This window comes from Mobula birostris, chromosome 1 (genome assembly GCF_030028105.1).
Source record: "Mobula birostris isolate sMobBir1 chromosome 1, sMobBir1.hap1, whole genome shotgun sequence".
Taxonomy (NCBI): Eukaryota; Metazoa; Chordata; class Chondrichthyes; order Myliobatiformes; family Myliobatidae; genus Mobula; species Mobula birostris.
The window spans coordinates 160,897,523-160,913,560 of NC_092370.1; the positions used below are offsets into that span (position 1 = coordinate 160,897,523).

The 16,038-nt window shown below is 41.1% G+C and overlaps 1 protein-coding gene across 10 annotated transcripts in view; it reads right to left on the reverse strand.

Moving 5' to 3' along the window:
• The window catches only part of mgaa (MAX dimerization protein MGA a), a 100,537-nt gene that overhangs the window by 56,062 nt on the left and 28,437 nt on the right, over window positions 1–16,038 (reverse strand). For 8 of the 10 annotated variants that reach the window (XM_072265176.1, XM_072265168.1, XM_072265159.1 and 5 more), the window contains 5 exons: window positions 8,662–8,728; window positions 6,057–6,167; window positions 5,687–5,836; window positions 3,683–3,799; window positions 1,920–2,479 (listed from right to left, as the gene is read on the reverse strand). In XM_072265176.1, coding sequence (XP_072121277.1) covers window positions 1,920–2,479; window positions 3,683–3,799; window positions 5,687–5,836; window positions 6,057–6,167; window positions 8,662–8,728 — 1,005 coding nt within the window. The remainder of the gene's footprint in view (window positions 1–1,919; window positions 2,480–3,682; window positions 3,800–5,686; window positions 5,837–6,056; window positions 6,168–8,661; window positions 8,729–16,038) is intronic. The other 2 variants (XM_072265146.1, XM_072265153.1) reach the window with 2 other exon arrangements.

Sequence of the window (16,038 nt, forward strand, 5' to 3'; positions counted from 1 at the left end):
ATCTGTTCTGGGGCCCGTGCTCTTTGTGGACTTGGATGAGGAAGTGAAGGCGTAGAGTTGTTGTGGATAGTTGCTATGGGTTACAATAGGACATATACAAGATGCAGATTTGAGTGGAGTAGTGGCAGATGGAAATCAATTTGGAAAAGTGGGAAGTGATAAACTTTGGAAGATTTAACTTGAAGGCAGAGTACAAGGAAAAGGGCAAGATTCTTAGCAGTGTGGACAAACAGAGGTATATTTGGGTCCATGTCTATAGATCACTCAAAGTTGCAGCACAAGGGTAATAGGGTGGTTAATAAGGCAAAAGGTGTGTTGGCTCTCATTAGTTGGGGTCTGAGTTCAAGAGATGCAAAGTAATGTTGCAGCTTTATAAAACTCTGGTTAGACCACGCTTACAATATTGTGTCATCTCATTATAGGAAGGATGTGAAAGCATCAAAGATGATTCAAATTTACAAGGATGCTGCCTGGATTAGAGGACATGCCTTCTGAAGTATGCCTGAGTCAATCCAAATCTTTGGATTGACAGAGGGCGAGAGGCAATTGATAGAGGTGTATAAGATTATAAGGGGTGTGTGTGTGTCCATCGTCGACGTCGATGAGGACCTTGACATCATTATGATGGTGTTGATACTAGCGCGTGATTTGGATTTAAGTGAGGGAGAACTGAGCAGCGTCAGCCTCACTCTCTCTTCCCAATTCCCATCTGGATCCAGTGGCAAGACAGAGTCGAGACAGCTGGAGATGGGACTAGGCGCAGTGGATGACCAGGACGTTTTCTGTGTCTTGTCCTGCTCTACACGGTCCACGACGCTTCCAGAGACCGCCTTCTTGACTGTTGAACCTTCCATTGGTCTCATCTGCTCAATCCACCGGAGTCTGTCTTCACATGCTGGGATAGACAACTCCCTATCTCAGCGAGGGTTTGAGACCTGTCAGCTACCCCCACCTGGCTTAGCCGGCTTGTCGAGGCCGTTGCCTGGAGTGTGGCCGCTGTCGCATGCAAACAGCTACGGGGAGCCACAGGTGAGAGCTGAGTGTCAGGTGGGGAAAGGATGCCACATGTTCCCCCACCAGAGATGCTACCCCTCCCTGACACCCCATACAAGGAGTATAGATAGAGGGATAGCTAGCACTTTTTTTCCAGGAAAGCAATGGCCAACACTAAAAGATATGTGTTTAAGGTGAGCGGAGGTAAGTTTCGGGGAGGAAGGAGTTTTTTTTTGTTTTACACAGAGTAGTGGGTGCCTGCAGCACAATGCAGAGGTGGTCATAGAGGCTGATACAATAGTACTGACAGTTAGGCACATGAATGTTAAGTAAACTAGAGAGTTATGCGCTGTGCAGGTGTGGAGGGTTAGAGTGATCATGAAGTAGATTGATTTATACTGACACAATGTCATGAGCCAAAGGGTCCATACTCTGCTCTACTGTTCTATGTAGCATGGATGTGCAAAGGGAAATTAATAAACACATACTGTATAATATTTGGATTTTCAGATGGCATCTGAAATGTTATTTCAGTTTGAGGTGAAGAGTAATCTGTTCCCTTACAAGTCTGCAGTTCTATACACTAGAGGGCTATGGACGCAGCAGCATTAAACTTATTCGAGGCTGATATAGACAACAAGGGAAATGAGAAATATAAGACAGGAAAGTATAGGAGAGGGCAAAAATCAGATCAGACTCCAAGTTAATGAATCCAAAACGGGAGACTTACAGCTTAATCCTCCTCCCACGTTATGTTTGTACTGTCTCCTTATGTCCCAAATAAACATTACCTGATCTACAGTCACCAGAAAAATGTACTACACTTGTCAACTGATGGAGTCAATTTATTTGAGATTTGCATTCTCCAAGAACTTCAGTAACAAACTTTCCTCACTTTTTCTTCAATGTAAGAGAAAAATCAATACCTGTGCTGTTAACAGAGTAACAAGGGATGCCTCTGCTCGCTCCTCTGTAATGTAAGTCCTTGGCTTCCCAGACCAGAGGGCACTATTCTCCAGATGCATCAACTTCATCTGTTTTTTAGATATACCAGGAAGTCTCCTGGATGCAGAGGAGAACCGCAAACGGGAGCTTTTAGCCGGTGATTTAGCTGGTGTTGAGGCTACTTTTGGAACGTTTACAGACCTCTGCTCCTTACTGGCCGAGTCATGTTCTATGATCATCCCACTCTGCTTCTTGCTTTTGGAAACAGAGCCAGCAGGAACGGACTGTGGAGAAACTGAAGTTCGACTGGATGAGGAGGACTCTCTAGTGTTGGCTTGCGTTGTCTGGTGTTTTAAAACACTATCCAATGTGCGGATGTAACTGGAACTTTTGGTAGGCATTTCATAAACAACTTTTGATGTTTTGTTCATACACAGAGCAGCACGCTCTTTAATAATTTTCTCCTCATTTTCTAGATATTCATCCAATTTGTCACTTGAGAAAACAGAACGATTTTTCATGGATGCCTCTAAATTGGTGCCTGGAAGAGACCCCAAAACATTAATCATCAGTTCATTGGTTATTGCATTGTCCAGACAAACTTTCATCAATTGAAGTATACTACTTAAACTCAATTCGTCCCAACAATTATGGCAAGTATGCAGTTCTTTACCATGCCTACTGAAGTATTCATTTCAAGAGTACAAGAATATAAAAGCAAGGATGTAATAATAAGGCAATGATCAGACTACATTTGGAATAAGGTAGTCAGTTTTGGGCGCCATGTCTAAGATGGGATCTGCTAGCATTGGGGAGGGTCTAGAGGAGGTTCACGGGAATGAAATGCTTAATGTGTGAGGAGCATCTGATGGCTCAAGGACTGTACTTACTGGAGTTTAGAAGAATGAGCATAGTATCTCATTGAAACCTACCGAATATTGACAGTCCTAGATAGAATGGAGGTGGAGAGGGCCTTTCCAATAGCGGACAAGTCTAGGCACAGAGGGCAGACAGAGTAGAAGGAGATTCCTTTAGAATGAGATGAGGAGGGAATTTATTGGTCAGCAGATGGTGAATCCGTGGAATTCATTGCCACAGATGACTGTGGGATCAAGTCATTGGGTATATTTACAGTGGAGGTAGCAAGGTACTTAATTAATAAGGGTGTCAAAGTTTATGGGGAAAAGGCAGGAGAATAGGTTTGAGAGGTAAAATAAATCCGTCATGATCAAATGATGGAGTAGACTCAATGGGCTAAGTGGCTCTACCTCCCGTCTGTTATTGTCGTAGAGCATATTGAGTGAAATAGCTCTGGGAAAGCTTTGTTAATGAATAAAAATAATAAACTCTATGAATTAAAGTATAGATTACTTTCTAATTAAAGTATGGACTACTTTCTTCATGCTAAATGTATCTGCAGGTTCTCATCCCAAAGTAAGCATCAACACAACATAACAAAAGACTAAAAGCCAATAAGTAAACTTAGCAATTCCCTTTTCCCTTCAGGCTGATATGGAGGACGACAGGTGGGAGAGAGGAGGTGAGAAATAAAAAGGGTGAAAGGGTCAGAGTAGTCAGTAGCTTAGGCCCTTCTAACTCAGAACTGAAAGGAACACACATAGTTTTCAGATTTGTTGCCTGGATGCTAAAATGTTGGAATGGGGTGATCTGTCCCACCTGATTGTGAGTTAAAAGTTATCTCAACTACACACCGTCATTGGCAAGCAACAATTTATAAACTTACTTGCTTCAACCTGCTTGGAGGTAGAAGACTCTGACTGTTGTGCAAGCTTGTGCTTCCAGCCCTTCAGCTTCGTGAAGTCATTTGTTTTTCCTGTTCTTGAAACAAAGGAAACGTCTTCTGCAGAATATTCACATATTTAAATAAAGTTAAAGATTTACTGGAATTGGACAACAATTTCAACTATTAAAATTGTGCAGCAGTAATAATGACCCATAAAACTAAAAGACAGGGAAATGTAATGTTTAAAACTAAAGCTTTATGGCAAAATAATATACTACCTATTTAAAACCCTGGTTTAGAACAACTGCTGTTAAGCCAAGCAGTTCTGAGAGAAGCATATTCTTCCTGAAAATGTGGCTGAAGAGATACAATTCTTTTGCACTCCTTTGAAGAAACAGAATTTATCTGAGTAAGGCAAGCAAAATATAGAATACTTGTTTATTACTGGAGATGAACTAAGAATGGTTAGCTTTCAGGATTATTGATCTCTTAAAGGAACTGAAGGGAAGGCAAAAAAACACAGGAACAATGAGATCAAAGGGGGTTGATTCTTTCTGATTGGATATGCTAGAGATCTCTACCTGAAGAAAGTAATAAAAACAGTAAATTTTGAGTACATTAAAGCAATCAAACAACTTGTGTGGGAGATCATACCTTGGACACCTACAACTCAAATTCAGAAAATGACCAACTCCAGTGACTGTTGCACTACTCCGAAGTTCTTTGCATCAGTTCAATATTTTATTAACAGGTGTAAAATAACCAGTCTTTGAAAATATACACAAGGACAGCTGATGCACAATTAACATTGTTAAGGACAGTGAACAGATCTCCAAACTTCAACAAATCATTACCAGGTGGGCAGAAGAAAAGACTCAAAATTGCTCTCAAAAACTCTTTTGAAAATTCCCACTTAATCATAGGAATCCCAAGCTGATGACAGCTCAAAACAGAGCAGTAAATTAGACACTGAAAACTTATCCGGATCCCATGGCATAAAAACTCATTGTTATGGGGATCAGTGGCAGTTGGTACATACCTGGCTCTGCATTTGCAATCATGGCTTTATTGTAAGTGGACATCCCACAAAGAATTTTTTTCTATAGTCCAGACAGGGGAATAACCCTTTCCTCTTCCCTATTCAAATTATTTATCCAGTTTTTTTTGCCTTTTGACCATTATTCCTGACACTTCATTTTCCAAAGAGAACCCCAGTAAAAAATACTTGACCAAGTGCAAATCAATTCACATGAGAGACATCAGTATAAAGGCCCTTCACCTCTATCACTCTGCCTAAACTTACTTAACTTGAAAACACTCGAAGAAATCTACCAGCATCTAATCTTTACATATATGGTTACTTCTTTAAATAGCATGTTGAAGTAATCAAGACAAGAGTGTGATAGTGGAAAGTTGGGCTGTCCATGTATGCGTCAAGACCCTGGGCATCACTTTGGAACACTAAAGATTGAGAGCAAGCAATCCAATTTCTAGTCAAGAATTGGAATCTCTGAGTGGATAATGTAGGGAAATAGCACTGTTTCAGTCAACAGAAGACTTTTTTTTGGCTTGATTGTTAAAAAATTTATTTGGTTATAGCTTATACATTAAAACAAAAAAAAGGCCAGCTTTATTACCAAATCTTATTAAACAAATTGTAATGTTTGTTTTTTTTTAAATTTCTTCTCTCAGTTTCAAAATTACTGTTATCATTTGACACAAAACTCAAATATAGATTAAATAGAGCTTGCTCTTTAACTTCTCATTTATTCTAAAATTTCTGTCACCCATTCAATTTTTAGTCTCAGAAACAAGTTTGTTTCAATTTAATCTATAAACTAGAATCACACTCTTCAGAAAAAATATAAATTTAATTTTGTAACTATCTTTGGGAAATATTATCTATAGAAATGGTCCATTTGATCGTGGTCCCTATCTTCCATGTTGACAAACTTGCTTTCATGCATTGACATAAACTTCTCATTGAAGCGCTTGTTTGCTCACCTAAAGGATCACGAACTTCTCTGATTGGAGAAGGTTTTAAGATGTCTCTCTGAGCAGTTCTAACAATTGATGCTGAGGGTGATATTACCACTCCTAAGTGTTTTAGGTTCAGACTGCCTGTTGACAGCAAGGAACTTGGCTTAAGACCAGCTGTGGAAGAGAGTACGTGTAGTTAATAAGGAGGTTTACAATGAACACACCAATCAGGCTATGACGCACATTTTACATTCTGCATAAAAACACTGCAACTTGAAAAATGACCATAAAAGTGGAATTAACAAATTTGAATTCATCAGACCACTTTGATAAATCTTTAAATTTTTTCACAAATTAGCATATTCGAACAAACCTTGTAACGTTAAACACTCACCTTGTTCAAGTAATGGATGCATAATAACTCTGGGATTTAAATGAGACAGATTCTTAAGCAGCTGCTCTTCCAGCCGTTGAATTTTCTCTTCTTCAGTTTCTTGAGGATCTGCTTAAAAAAATGGAAGCATAGCAATATCAATGACCATGATTATAGAGAGGGAAGATGGTCTGAATGAAGGAACTGAAGGCTTTGTGATCAAGTCTGCAGATGATACCAAGTGGACGAGCAGGTAGTGTTGAGGAAGCAGAGTCTGCAGGACTTAGAATGGGAGTGTAGGCAAAGTGACAGATGGAATACAGTGCAGCAAAGTGTATGATCATGCATTTTGGTAGAAGGAATAAAAGCGTGGACTATATTCTAAACCCAGGGAGCAAATTCAGAAATTGGAGTTGCAAAGGGACTCAGGAGTCCTTGTGCAAGATTCCGTAAAAAGGTTAACTTGCAGGTCAAATCAGTAAGGAAGGCAAATGCAACATTAGCATTCATTTCAAGGGAATTAAAATATAAAAGCAATGATGTATTACTGTGGCTTTATAAGACATTGGTCAGATCACATTTGGAGTATTGTGAGCAGTTTAGGACCCCATATCTAAAAAAACGATGTGCTGCCATTGCACAGGGTCTAGAAGAGGTTTATGAGAATGAACCTGGAAACACAAGGGTTAACATGTGAAGAGTACTTGATGGTTCTGGGCCAGTACTCACTGGAGTTTAGAACAATGGGGGGGTAGGGTGGAGGGATCTCGGCGAAACCTTCTGAATACTGAAAGGCCTATATACAGTGAATGTGGAGAGGACGTTTCAAATAGTGGGACAGTCTAGGACCAGAGGACATAGCCTCAACAGAAAGACATCTTGTTGGAACAGGGATGAGGAGGAATTTCTCTAGCCAGAGGGTGGCAAATCTGTGGAATTCAATGCCACAGATGGTTGTGGATGCCAAGTCATTGGGTATATTTTAAGGAGAGGTTAATAAAGTCTGGATTAGTAAGGGTGTCAAATGCTACAGGGAGAAGGCAGGAAATGGGACTGAGGGAGAAAATAAGTCAGCCATGACCTCATGGTAGAGCACACTATGGACAAATGGCCTAAATTTACTCCTATGTCTTCGTCTATTGGAAAAGAAATGAACCCACATTACAATTTGAATTATCTAAATTTTCAGCAACAATGCACTGCCTAGATCATTCACCCTAGTAGATGTATGAAAGTTCATACATAGCTAAGGCACATATGCTGTCAAGCATTGCATCCAAACACAGAAATCTGAATATAGTATTTAACTGGAGGAGACAATACATCTTCCACAATAGCATAGGTTCCATTTGCACATTCTTTCATTTTCACAGAATTAGTTGCTAACCAACTAAGTGATTTACATTCAGTAGGTGTGAAATTAAAATCAGATGCACAATTGACACAAGCAGGAGAACTTTGAAGTTTTCTTTTCTAAATACCCAACCCAATGTTGACATATATGAAGGGCCACCAGCAATGGCTCAGTAGCCAGGCTCCAGTCAAAAGCATCAGCCTAGCACCAGTCAGTACAAGACTTGGCTGTGCCTGGTATTTGAAAAGGCCCTGTGGCACCACCTGGACCCTGCAGCCCATCTATCAGCATTTAAATCAGTGTGGTGGCTGCCTGTACCATGAACCATCATCTGATACCATGTTAGATTGCTCAAGACCTTCGCTCTCTGAGGTGGGGACAGACAGAGTAGAGCTGCCTGGTCAGGTGGCTACCATCTGTGCCAGAAGCTGATGGCCTTCTGTTTTTGTCCTGTGCATTGACTCTCCATCAAGTGCATAAACCTCCCTGAGTGACCATGCTTGGGAAGTTGACATAAGATCTCCTACAACGCCTGCTGAACTTCATCTTGATTCACCAATCTCTAGGCAGCTCCAGCTAATTGTGAAGGGAAGAATACAAAGATTTATCCAGAGCTTTTGCTGCAGACCTACAGTGACAAACTGGTCATCAGAGAAAGGAGCACATGTAAAGCTTCAAGTTTTTGCTCTTTATTTAGAGGTCGTGCTACATCATAGACTAGCCCTGCACGTTCCAACCTTACCACCTTGTGATAAGCATCAGCTTGGTCATCTAGGGTACCTCCTCAACTCACTGGCCCAATACGCATGGGGGGGGGGGGGCAATAAGGGATCAGGTCCTGTACCAATACCACATTGGTTTCCAAAAGAGCATCCAAGTCCAGTGAAAGAGAGGTAGGGGTCAAGTGGCTTTTTGGCTACCACTTGCTGCGAGTTCAATTTAACTTTGCTTTCAAGAAAAGGAAGATATATATAAAATTAACATTTTGAAATAAAAGTCCAATAATGCTAAATGCTGCATTTAGTTGTGAAAAGCCAACTTAATCTAATCAAAAGCCAAGGAAGGATTTATTTCCCCCATAAGCAAACTATATTACAGGGCTCCTGTTGGGTGAACAGGCTGAAACATACATGTTATTCCTGGTATTAATCTGTCTTGCAGTTCTCTTCAAAAACAGAAAATTGTAGGAAAAATAACATTAAAACATTGAGGTCTTTGCAGAGATGGTATCACAGTTCAGCAGAGACAGAGTAAACTTGGTGTAGCAAATACCTATCTGAGAGATGGAATTGCTCTGTTCTTCCGGCACCTTTTCAACCAGGTGGGACTGTAGGGCATCCTGCATAAATAAAAATTCAAAGATTGCGATGAAAACCAAACATATCAAACTTACAATATTGAAACAGAAAAATCTGAGAAACTCCTAAAGAGACAGAGAAAATTTTAAAAGATAGGTGTTTTTAAAAAAAACTGCCTTGGTTTAATTAACACTTTCTTAAATCTGATCCAGCAGTTATAATAAAGAAAACTGGGGCAAGCATGAAGTTAAAAATGTTTCTATTGCATTACCACCATTCCTTTCAAATCAGCTTTGAGCCCCAGATCATTCCTGATTTCTTTTTCGAGTCTATTTACATTAGCACATCCTAGTTTGGCTAATGTTACCATTACCATGTCCTGAATTTTACAACTGAAACATGTTGCAGACTATAAAATACCTAAGGATTTAAGAGGCACACATTTTCCTGGACCCATGATGCTAAACACAAATAAAAATGGTAAATGTTGGAAATACTGGTCAGGTAGTTTCTGTGGAGAGTGAAAAACAGCTCGTGTTTCAGTTTAAAGACTGGGAAAAAAAAGAGCCTTTTAAAAACTAGCAACACACATAAAAGTTGCTGGTGAATGCAGCAGGCCAGGCAGCATCTCTAGGAAGAGGTACAGTCGACGTTTCGGGCCGAGACCCTTCGTCAGAACTAACTGAAGGAAGAGCTAGTAAGAGATTTGAAAGTGGGAGTGGGAGGGGGAGATCCAAAATGATAGGAGAAGACAGGAGGGGGAGGGATGGAGCCAAGAGCTGGACAGGTGATTGGCAAAAGGGATGTGAGAGAATCATGGGACAGAAGGCCTAGGGAGAAAAAAGGGGGAGGGGGGAAGCCCAGAGGATGGGCAAGGGGTATAGTGAGAGGGACAGAGGGAGAAAAAGCGGAGAGAGAGAAAGAATGTGTGTATATAAATAAATAAATAAATAATGGATGGGGTACAAGGGGGAGGTGGGGCATTAGCGGAAGTTTGAGAAGTCAAAGTTCATGCCATCAGGTTGGAGGCTACCCAGACGGAATATAAGGTGTTGTTCCTCCAACCTGAGTGTGGCTTCATCTTTACAGTAGGGGAGGCCATGGATAGACATAACAGAATGGGAATGGGATGTGGAATTCCTAGTGGGGTGGCGGGAGGATGGAGTGAGAGCAGATGTGCGTAAAATGGGGGAGATGCGTTTGAGAGCAGAGTTGATGGTGGAGGAAGGGAAGAATCTGTTATTTATTTATATACACACATTCTTTTTCTCTCTCTCCTTTTTCTCCCTCTGTCCACCTCACTATACCCCTTGCCCATCCTCTGGGCTCCCCCCCCCCTTCTTTCTCGCTGGGCCTCCCGTCCCACAATCCTCCCATATCCTTTTTGCCAATCACCTGTCCAGCTCTTGGCTCCATCCCTCCCCCCTCCTGTCTTCTCTTATCATTTCGGATCTCCCCCTCCCACTTTCAAATCTCTTACTATCTCTTCTTTCAGTTAGCCCTGACGAAGGGTCTCGGCCCGAAACGTCGACTGTACCTCTTCCTAGAGATGCTGCCTGGCCTGTTGCATTCACCAGCAACTTTTGTGTGTGTTGCTTGAAATTCCAGCATCTGCAGATTTCCTCGTGTTTGCATTTAAAAACTAACTTGATTTCATTTCCTTCCTCATGCTGATAAAGAATCTTTGACTTCAAGCATTAACTGTTACTCCCTCCAAAGATGCTGCCTGACCTGCTGAGTTTGAGAATTTTCTGTTTTTGTTTTAAAATACTGAATTAACAGCTTTTGCATTGTTTAAAAAAATTTCATTCAAATGATAAGCTCATGCGTGATTGCTCAGGCAATAAGCTGCTAGGATTCATGGAGAGCTGTGAAATGCTACAAGGTTAGGTATCTACCAAGGCACAATCCTTCACCAAAGTGTCTACATGTAAAACCTGTCCTTCCAAGAGAGATGCTGAAAGGAGAACAGGAGTGGGAGATAGTTGTAACTTAAACAACATACACAGACCCTTCAACTTTGTGCCATTGGGTTTGGGGTGGAAGCTTCATTTCAGATACTACTATAATATCAACTTAAGAGTTAGCACTATACAGAACATAAATAGGCACTCAGCCAACTTGAACATGCCTTACTGAGTTAATTCCATTCGCCAGTACTTGATCCATATTCCTCTAAACTTTCCTACCTATGAACCAGCCAAAATGTATTTTAAATACAGTAATTGTACCAACCTCTGCAACTGGATCCTTGATTTCCTGCAGAACAGTCAAGATAGGCACCTCTACCCCTGGTCCTCCACAAGGTTCCTCAGTCTCCTATACACTCATGGCCGCATTCTGCTCTAATTTCATCTACAAATTTTCAGAGGATCCTACCATAGTGGGCTGTCCTTCAAACGATGATGATTTGGAGTACAAGAGAGGTAGTTTAGTTGCTTGGAGTCATGACAACCTTTCCCTCAATGCCAACAAAAGAGTGATCACTGACTTCAGGAAGCGGGTGGGGGGGGGGTAGTGGACATGCTGCTGTCTACATCAGCGGCACTAAGGTTAAGAGCTTCACGTTCTCAGGACATCACCAATGGTCTGTCCTAGTCCAACTACGTAGATGTCATGGCCAAGACAGCTCACCAATGCCTCTACTTCCTCAACAGGTTAAATAAATTTGACATCTTTCTGTCCAATTTTACCAATTTTCATCAATGTATTATAGAGAGCAACCTATCTAAATTCATAACAACTTGGTATACAACTGCTTTGTACGTGACTGCAAAGTCCCTCCATGGACTGTCTATACTTCAGTAAAACAGCCAGCATAATCAAAAACCTTACATAAACTGGACATTATTTCTTTTCTGCCTCTTATATCAGGCAAAGTTACAAAACCCTGAAAGCAAGTACTGTCAGTTTTAAGGACAGCTTACGCCCCAGTGCTGTAAGAATGGTTCCCTAGTACGATAAAATGGACTTTTTGACCTTACAATCAATCTCATTATATTCTTGTGCCTTATTGTTTACCTGCTTTCACTTTCTCTGTAGGTGTTACACTTTATTCTGCATTGTTATTGTTTTACCTTTTTCCACCTTAACACACAGTATAATAATTTGATCAGTATGAACGACATGCAGGAAAAACTTTTCACTGTATCTTGATACATGTAACAATAATAAACCAATTCTAAATTCCAAAATTCCAGTGCTTCCACCATCTCACCTGACTACTTGTTCCATATAACCACCACTCACTGTGCAAAAAAAAAATTCCATCAAATCGACCCCTCTCACCTTAAATTTATGCACTCTAGTTTTAGACTTCCCTACCCTAGAAAAAAACTGACCAGTCACCTTTTCAATGGCTCTGATTTTATAAATATCTAGGTCACCCCTCAGCCCCCTTCACTCCCGACAACACCCCTGACCTATCTAGTCTCTCCAGCCACCTAGTCCAATCAATACTCTAGTGAATCATTTTTACACCCTCTAACTTAATCACATCCGTCCTATGTATAGCGACTAAAACAGTATGCAATATTCCAGATGAGATTGTATCAATGTCCTACACCAGGGGTCCCCAACCTTTTTTGCATCGCGGACCAGTTTAATATTGACAATATTCTTGCGGACCAGCCAAACGGGTGGTGGGGGGGTTGTTCAAGTAGGGTTAAACTCACCTCAACATGTCTTTTGCAGTTAGGGTTGCCAACTTTCTCACTCCCAAGGAAGGGACAAAAGTAGCAGTCAAATCCCGGGACACTTTACCCCAGGAAAGACTACCATGACCATGAAACCTTGCGCGGGCACCTGTGTGCGCATGCGCATACATGCCGATTCCCCCCCCCCCCCCACAAATCCGTTTTGCCTTCATCTTCCCGACTATACTGTACATACATTATCTCTACTTTATGTAGGCTGTGTATTTATCATACCATTCCTGCTTTTACTATATGTTAGTGTTATTTATATTCGGTTTTATGTGATATTTGGTATGATTTGTTAGGTTATTTTTTGGGTCTGGGGACACTCAAAAATTTTTCCCATATAAATTAATGGTAATTGCTTCTTCGCTTCACGCCATTTCGGCATGAAAGGTTTCATAGGACCGCTCTACCTTAGCGCGGAAAATACGGGACAAACCAATTTAGCCCAATATACGGGATGTCCCGGCATATACGGAACAGTTGGCAACCCTATGTTCAAGTTCAACAGTGCGTGACAGGGAATGAGGAAAGGTACACCTGACTCATATCGTTTCCTCATGGCCCGGTAGCACATGCTTTGCGGCCCGGTGGTTGGGGACCACTGTCCTACACAGCTGTAATATGACATCTCAACTCCTGTACTCAAGGCCCTCTGCAATGAAGAAGCAGTATGGCTGTTTGCCTTCTCCCCTTTGACTCCTTATGCTGCCACTTTCAAAACTTGACTTACTCTTACCCCGAAGTCTCTCTGTTCTACAACACTCCCTTGGGCTCTGTCATTTACTGTGCAAGTCCTGTCCATGATTAACCTCCGAAAATGCAAGTCTTCACATTTGACTGACTTAAAATTCCAATATGCGATTCTTTTGCTAACTTTCCTAGTTGATTGGATCCATTTGACACCTTAGACAATCTTCTTTATTGACTAACATACCAGTAATTTTGGCATCATATGCAAAGTTACTCATAATGTCATCTACATTCTCATCCAAAAGCATACGGGAACCTAACACTGACCCAAACAGAAACGCAAAGATTCAAGATTAATTTTGAATGAAGACCCTGTTAAAACAAAACAAAAAAAAACAGCGATTGTTTCTGATAAAGAAAATGCAAAAAAAGACATCCTTCCACTGGTGGTATTTCGAATTTTCTGCAGTCAGTTGAGAATGAGCTTATTCGCCTTCCATATTATGAGTGGCATGAATGAAGCGAGCATTTATTGCCTATCATTGAGAAGGTGATGTTGAGCCACATTTAATACAACTGAATCTCTTCTGATGAAGGAGCTCTCACAGTGCAGTTGTATAGAGACTCCCGATAATTAGTTCTAGTGTAAAGGAAGAAATGGTGATATACTTCCCAATCAGGAAAGAACACAGTACAGGAGATAACCAATCACTTGTTGCCCTTATCCTTCTTGATGGTAAAGGCAGAGGCGTTTGGATTTGAGAGGTGCTGTTAGAGTGACCAATATGAGTAACTGCAGTACATTTTGTAGATGGCACACACTACAGCCATTGCATACTAGTGAATCAATGTTTGACAGGTGATGGATGGAGTGCCAATTAAGAGGCTAATTTGTTATTGATAGTGTTGAGCATTCGTAGTTGATGGAGGTACACTTAACCAGGCATGAAGATAATATTCCATCACATTTCTCACTCAGGTCTCACAGATGTGGAAAGATTATGAGACATTAGATGAGTCACTCATTTCAGGATTCCCAGTGTGTGACCTGCTCTTCAACTATTAAAGGAAGTTTATGAGGTTGGTCTAACTGAGTTCTGGATCAATGGTGACCTCAAAGATGATATAGAGGGAGTTGGTTGCAAGGATGCATACAAATTCACCTATCCTTGATATTCAGTGGCATTATCACTGAACAGCATCTTATAGGATTGTAGGCATCGAGAAGCCTGGGGAATGAACTGCAGTTACGTTAAGTGCCATGCCCCTTCAGAATTTGCAGCTCAGCCTGAATCATAAGCTATTCTTGAAGTCTGTCAGTCCCTGACACTCTTACTACTCAAATGCCACCTGTAACATTGGAACAACAATGGCAGGTATTTCTGGGAATAATACAGAAGGTGCAGGATCAGTTCATTCCAAAGAGGAAGAAAGATTCTAAGGGGAGTAAGGGGCAACCGTGGATGATAAGGGAAGTCAAGGACAGTATAAAAATAAAGAGAGGAAGTATAGAATAGCAAGGATGAGCAAGAAGCCAGAGGATTGGGAGACTTTTAAGGAGCAACAGAAGATAACTAAAACAGCAATACGGGGGGAAAAGATGAGGTACGAAGGTAAGCTAGCCAAGAATATAAAGGAGGATAGTAAAAACTTCTTTAGGTAGATGAAGAGGAAAAAATTAGTTAAGACCAAAGTTGGGCCCTTGAAGACGGAAACGGGTGAAATTATTATGGGAAACAAGGAAATGGCAGACGAGTTGAACAGGCACTTTGGATCTGTCTTCACTAGGGAAGACACAAACTATCTCCCAGATGTAATAGTGGCCAGAGGACCTAGGGTAATGGAGGAACTGAAGGAACTTCGCATTAGGTAGAAAATGGTGTTAGGCAAACTGATGGGACTGAAGGGTGATAAATCCCCAGGGCCTGATGGTCTGCGTCCCAGGGCACTTAAGGAGGTGCCTCTAGAAATTGTGGACACATTGGTAATCATTTTCCAATGTTCTATAGATTCAGGATCAGTTCCTGTGGATTGGAGGGTAGCTAATGTTATCCCATTTTTTAAGAAAGATGCTGGAGTCAATTATAAAAGATGAAATATCGGCATATTTGGATAGCAGTAGCAGGATAGGTCCGAGTCAGCATGGATTTATGAAGGGGAAATCATGCTTGACTAACCTTCTGGAATTTTTTGAGGATGTAACTATGAAAATGGACATGGGAAAGCCAATGGATGTAGTGTACCTGGACTTTCAGAAAGCCTTTGATAAGGTCCCACATAGGAAGTTAGTGGGCAAAATTAGAGCACATCGTATTGGGGGTAGGGTACTGACATGGATAGAAAATTGGTTGGCAGACAGGAAACAAAGAGTAGGGATTAACGGGTCCTTTTCAGAATGGGAGGCAGTGACTAGTGGGGTACCGCAAGGCTCGGTGCTGGGACCGCAGCTATTTATGATATACATTAATGATTTAGATGAAGGGATTAAAAGTAACATTAGCAAATTTGCAGATGACACAAAGCTGGGTGACAGTGTGAAATGTGAGGATGATGTTATGAGAATACAGGGTGACTTGGACAGGTTGGGTGAGTGGGCAGATGCAGTTTAATGTGGATAAATGTGAGGTTATCCACTTTGGTGGCAAGAACAGGAAGGCAGATTACTATCTGAATGGTGTCAAGTTAGGAAAAGGGGAAGTACAATGGGATCTGGGTGTCTGGCTGGCTTATGTTAAATTAGCAGCTTTGTCTCAATTTCTTTAGCAGGGCTCATGTATACCAAGCTTCTGGTTAGGTATGCATCTGCTTCACACTGGTTCAATAGAAGTAAAAAAAAATCTATGCATAAGGGAAGCTCACATCCCTTTTGATGATTAGTTTTTAATGACTCCTTGGGTTCAATAACTTCTTCAAAGTATTGTAATTTAAACATGTAATTTAAACAAAATAACTTAGCTCAT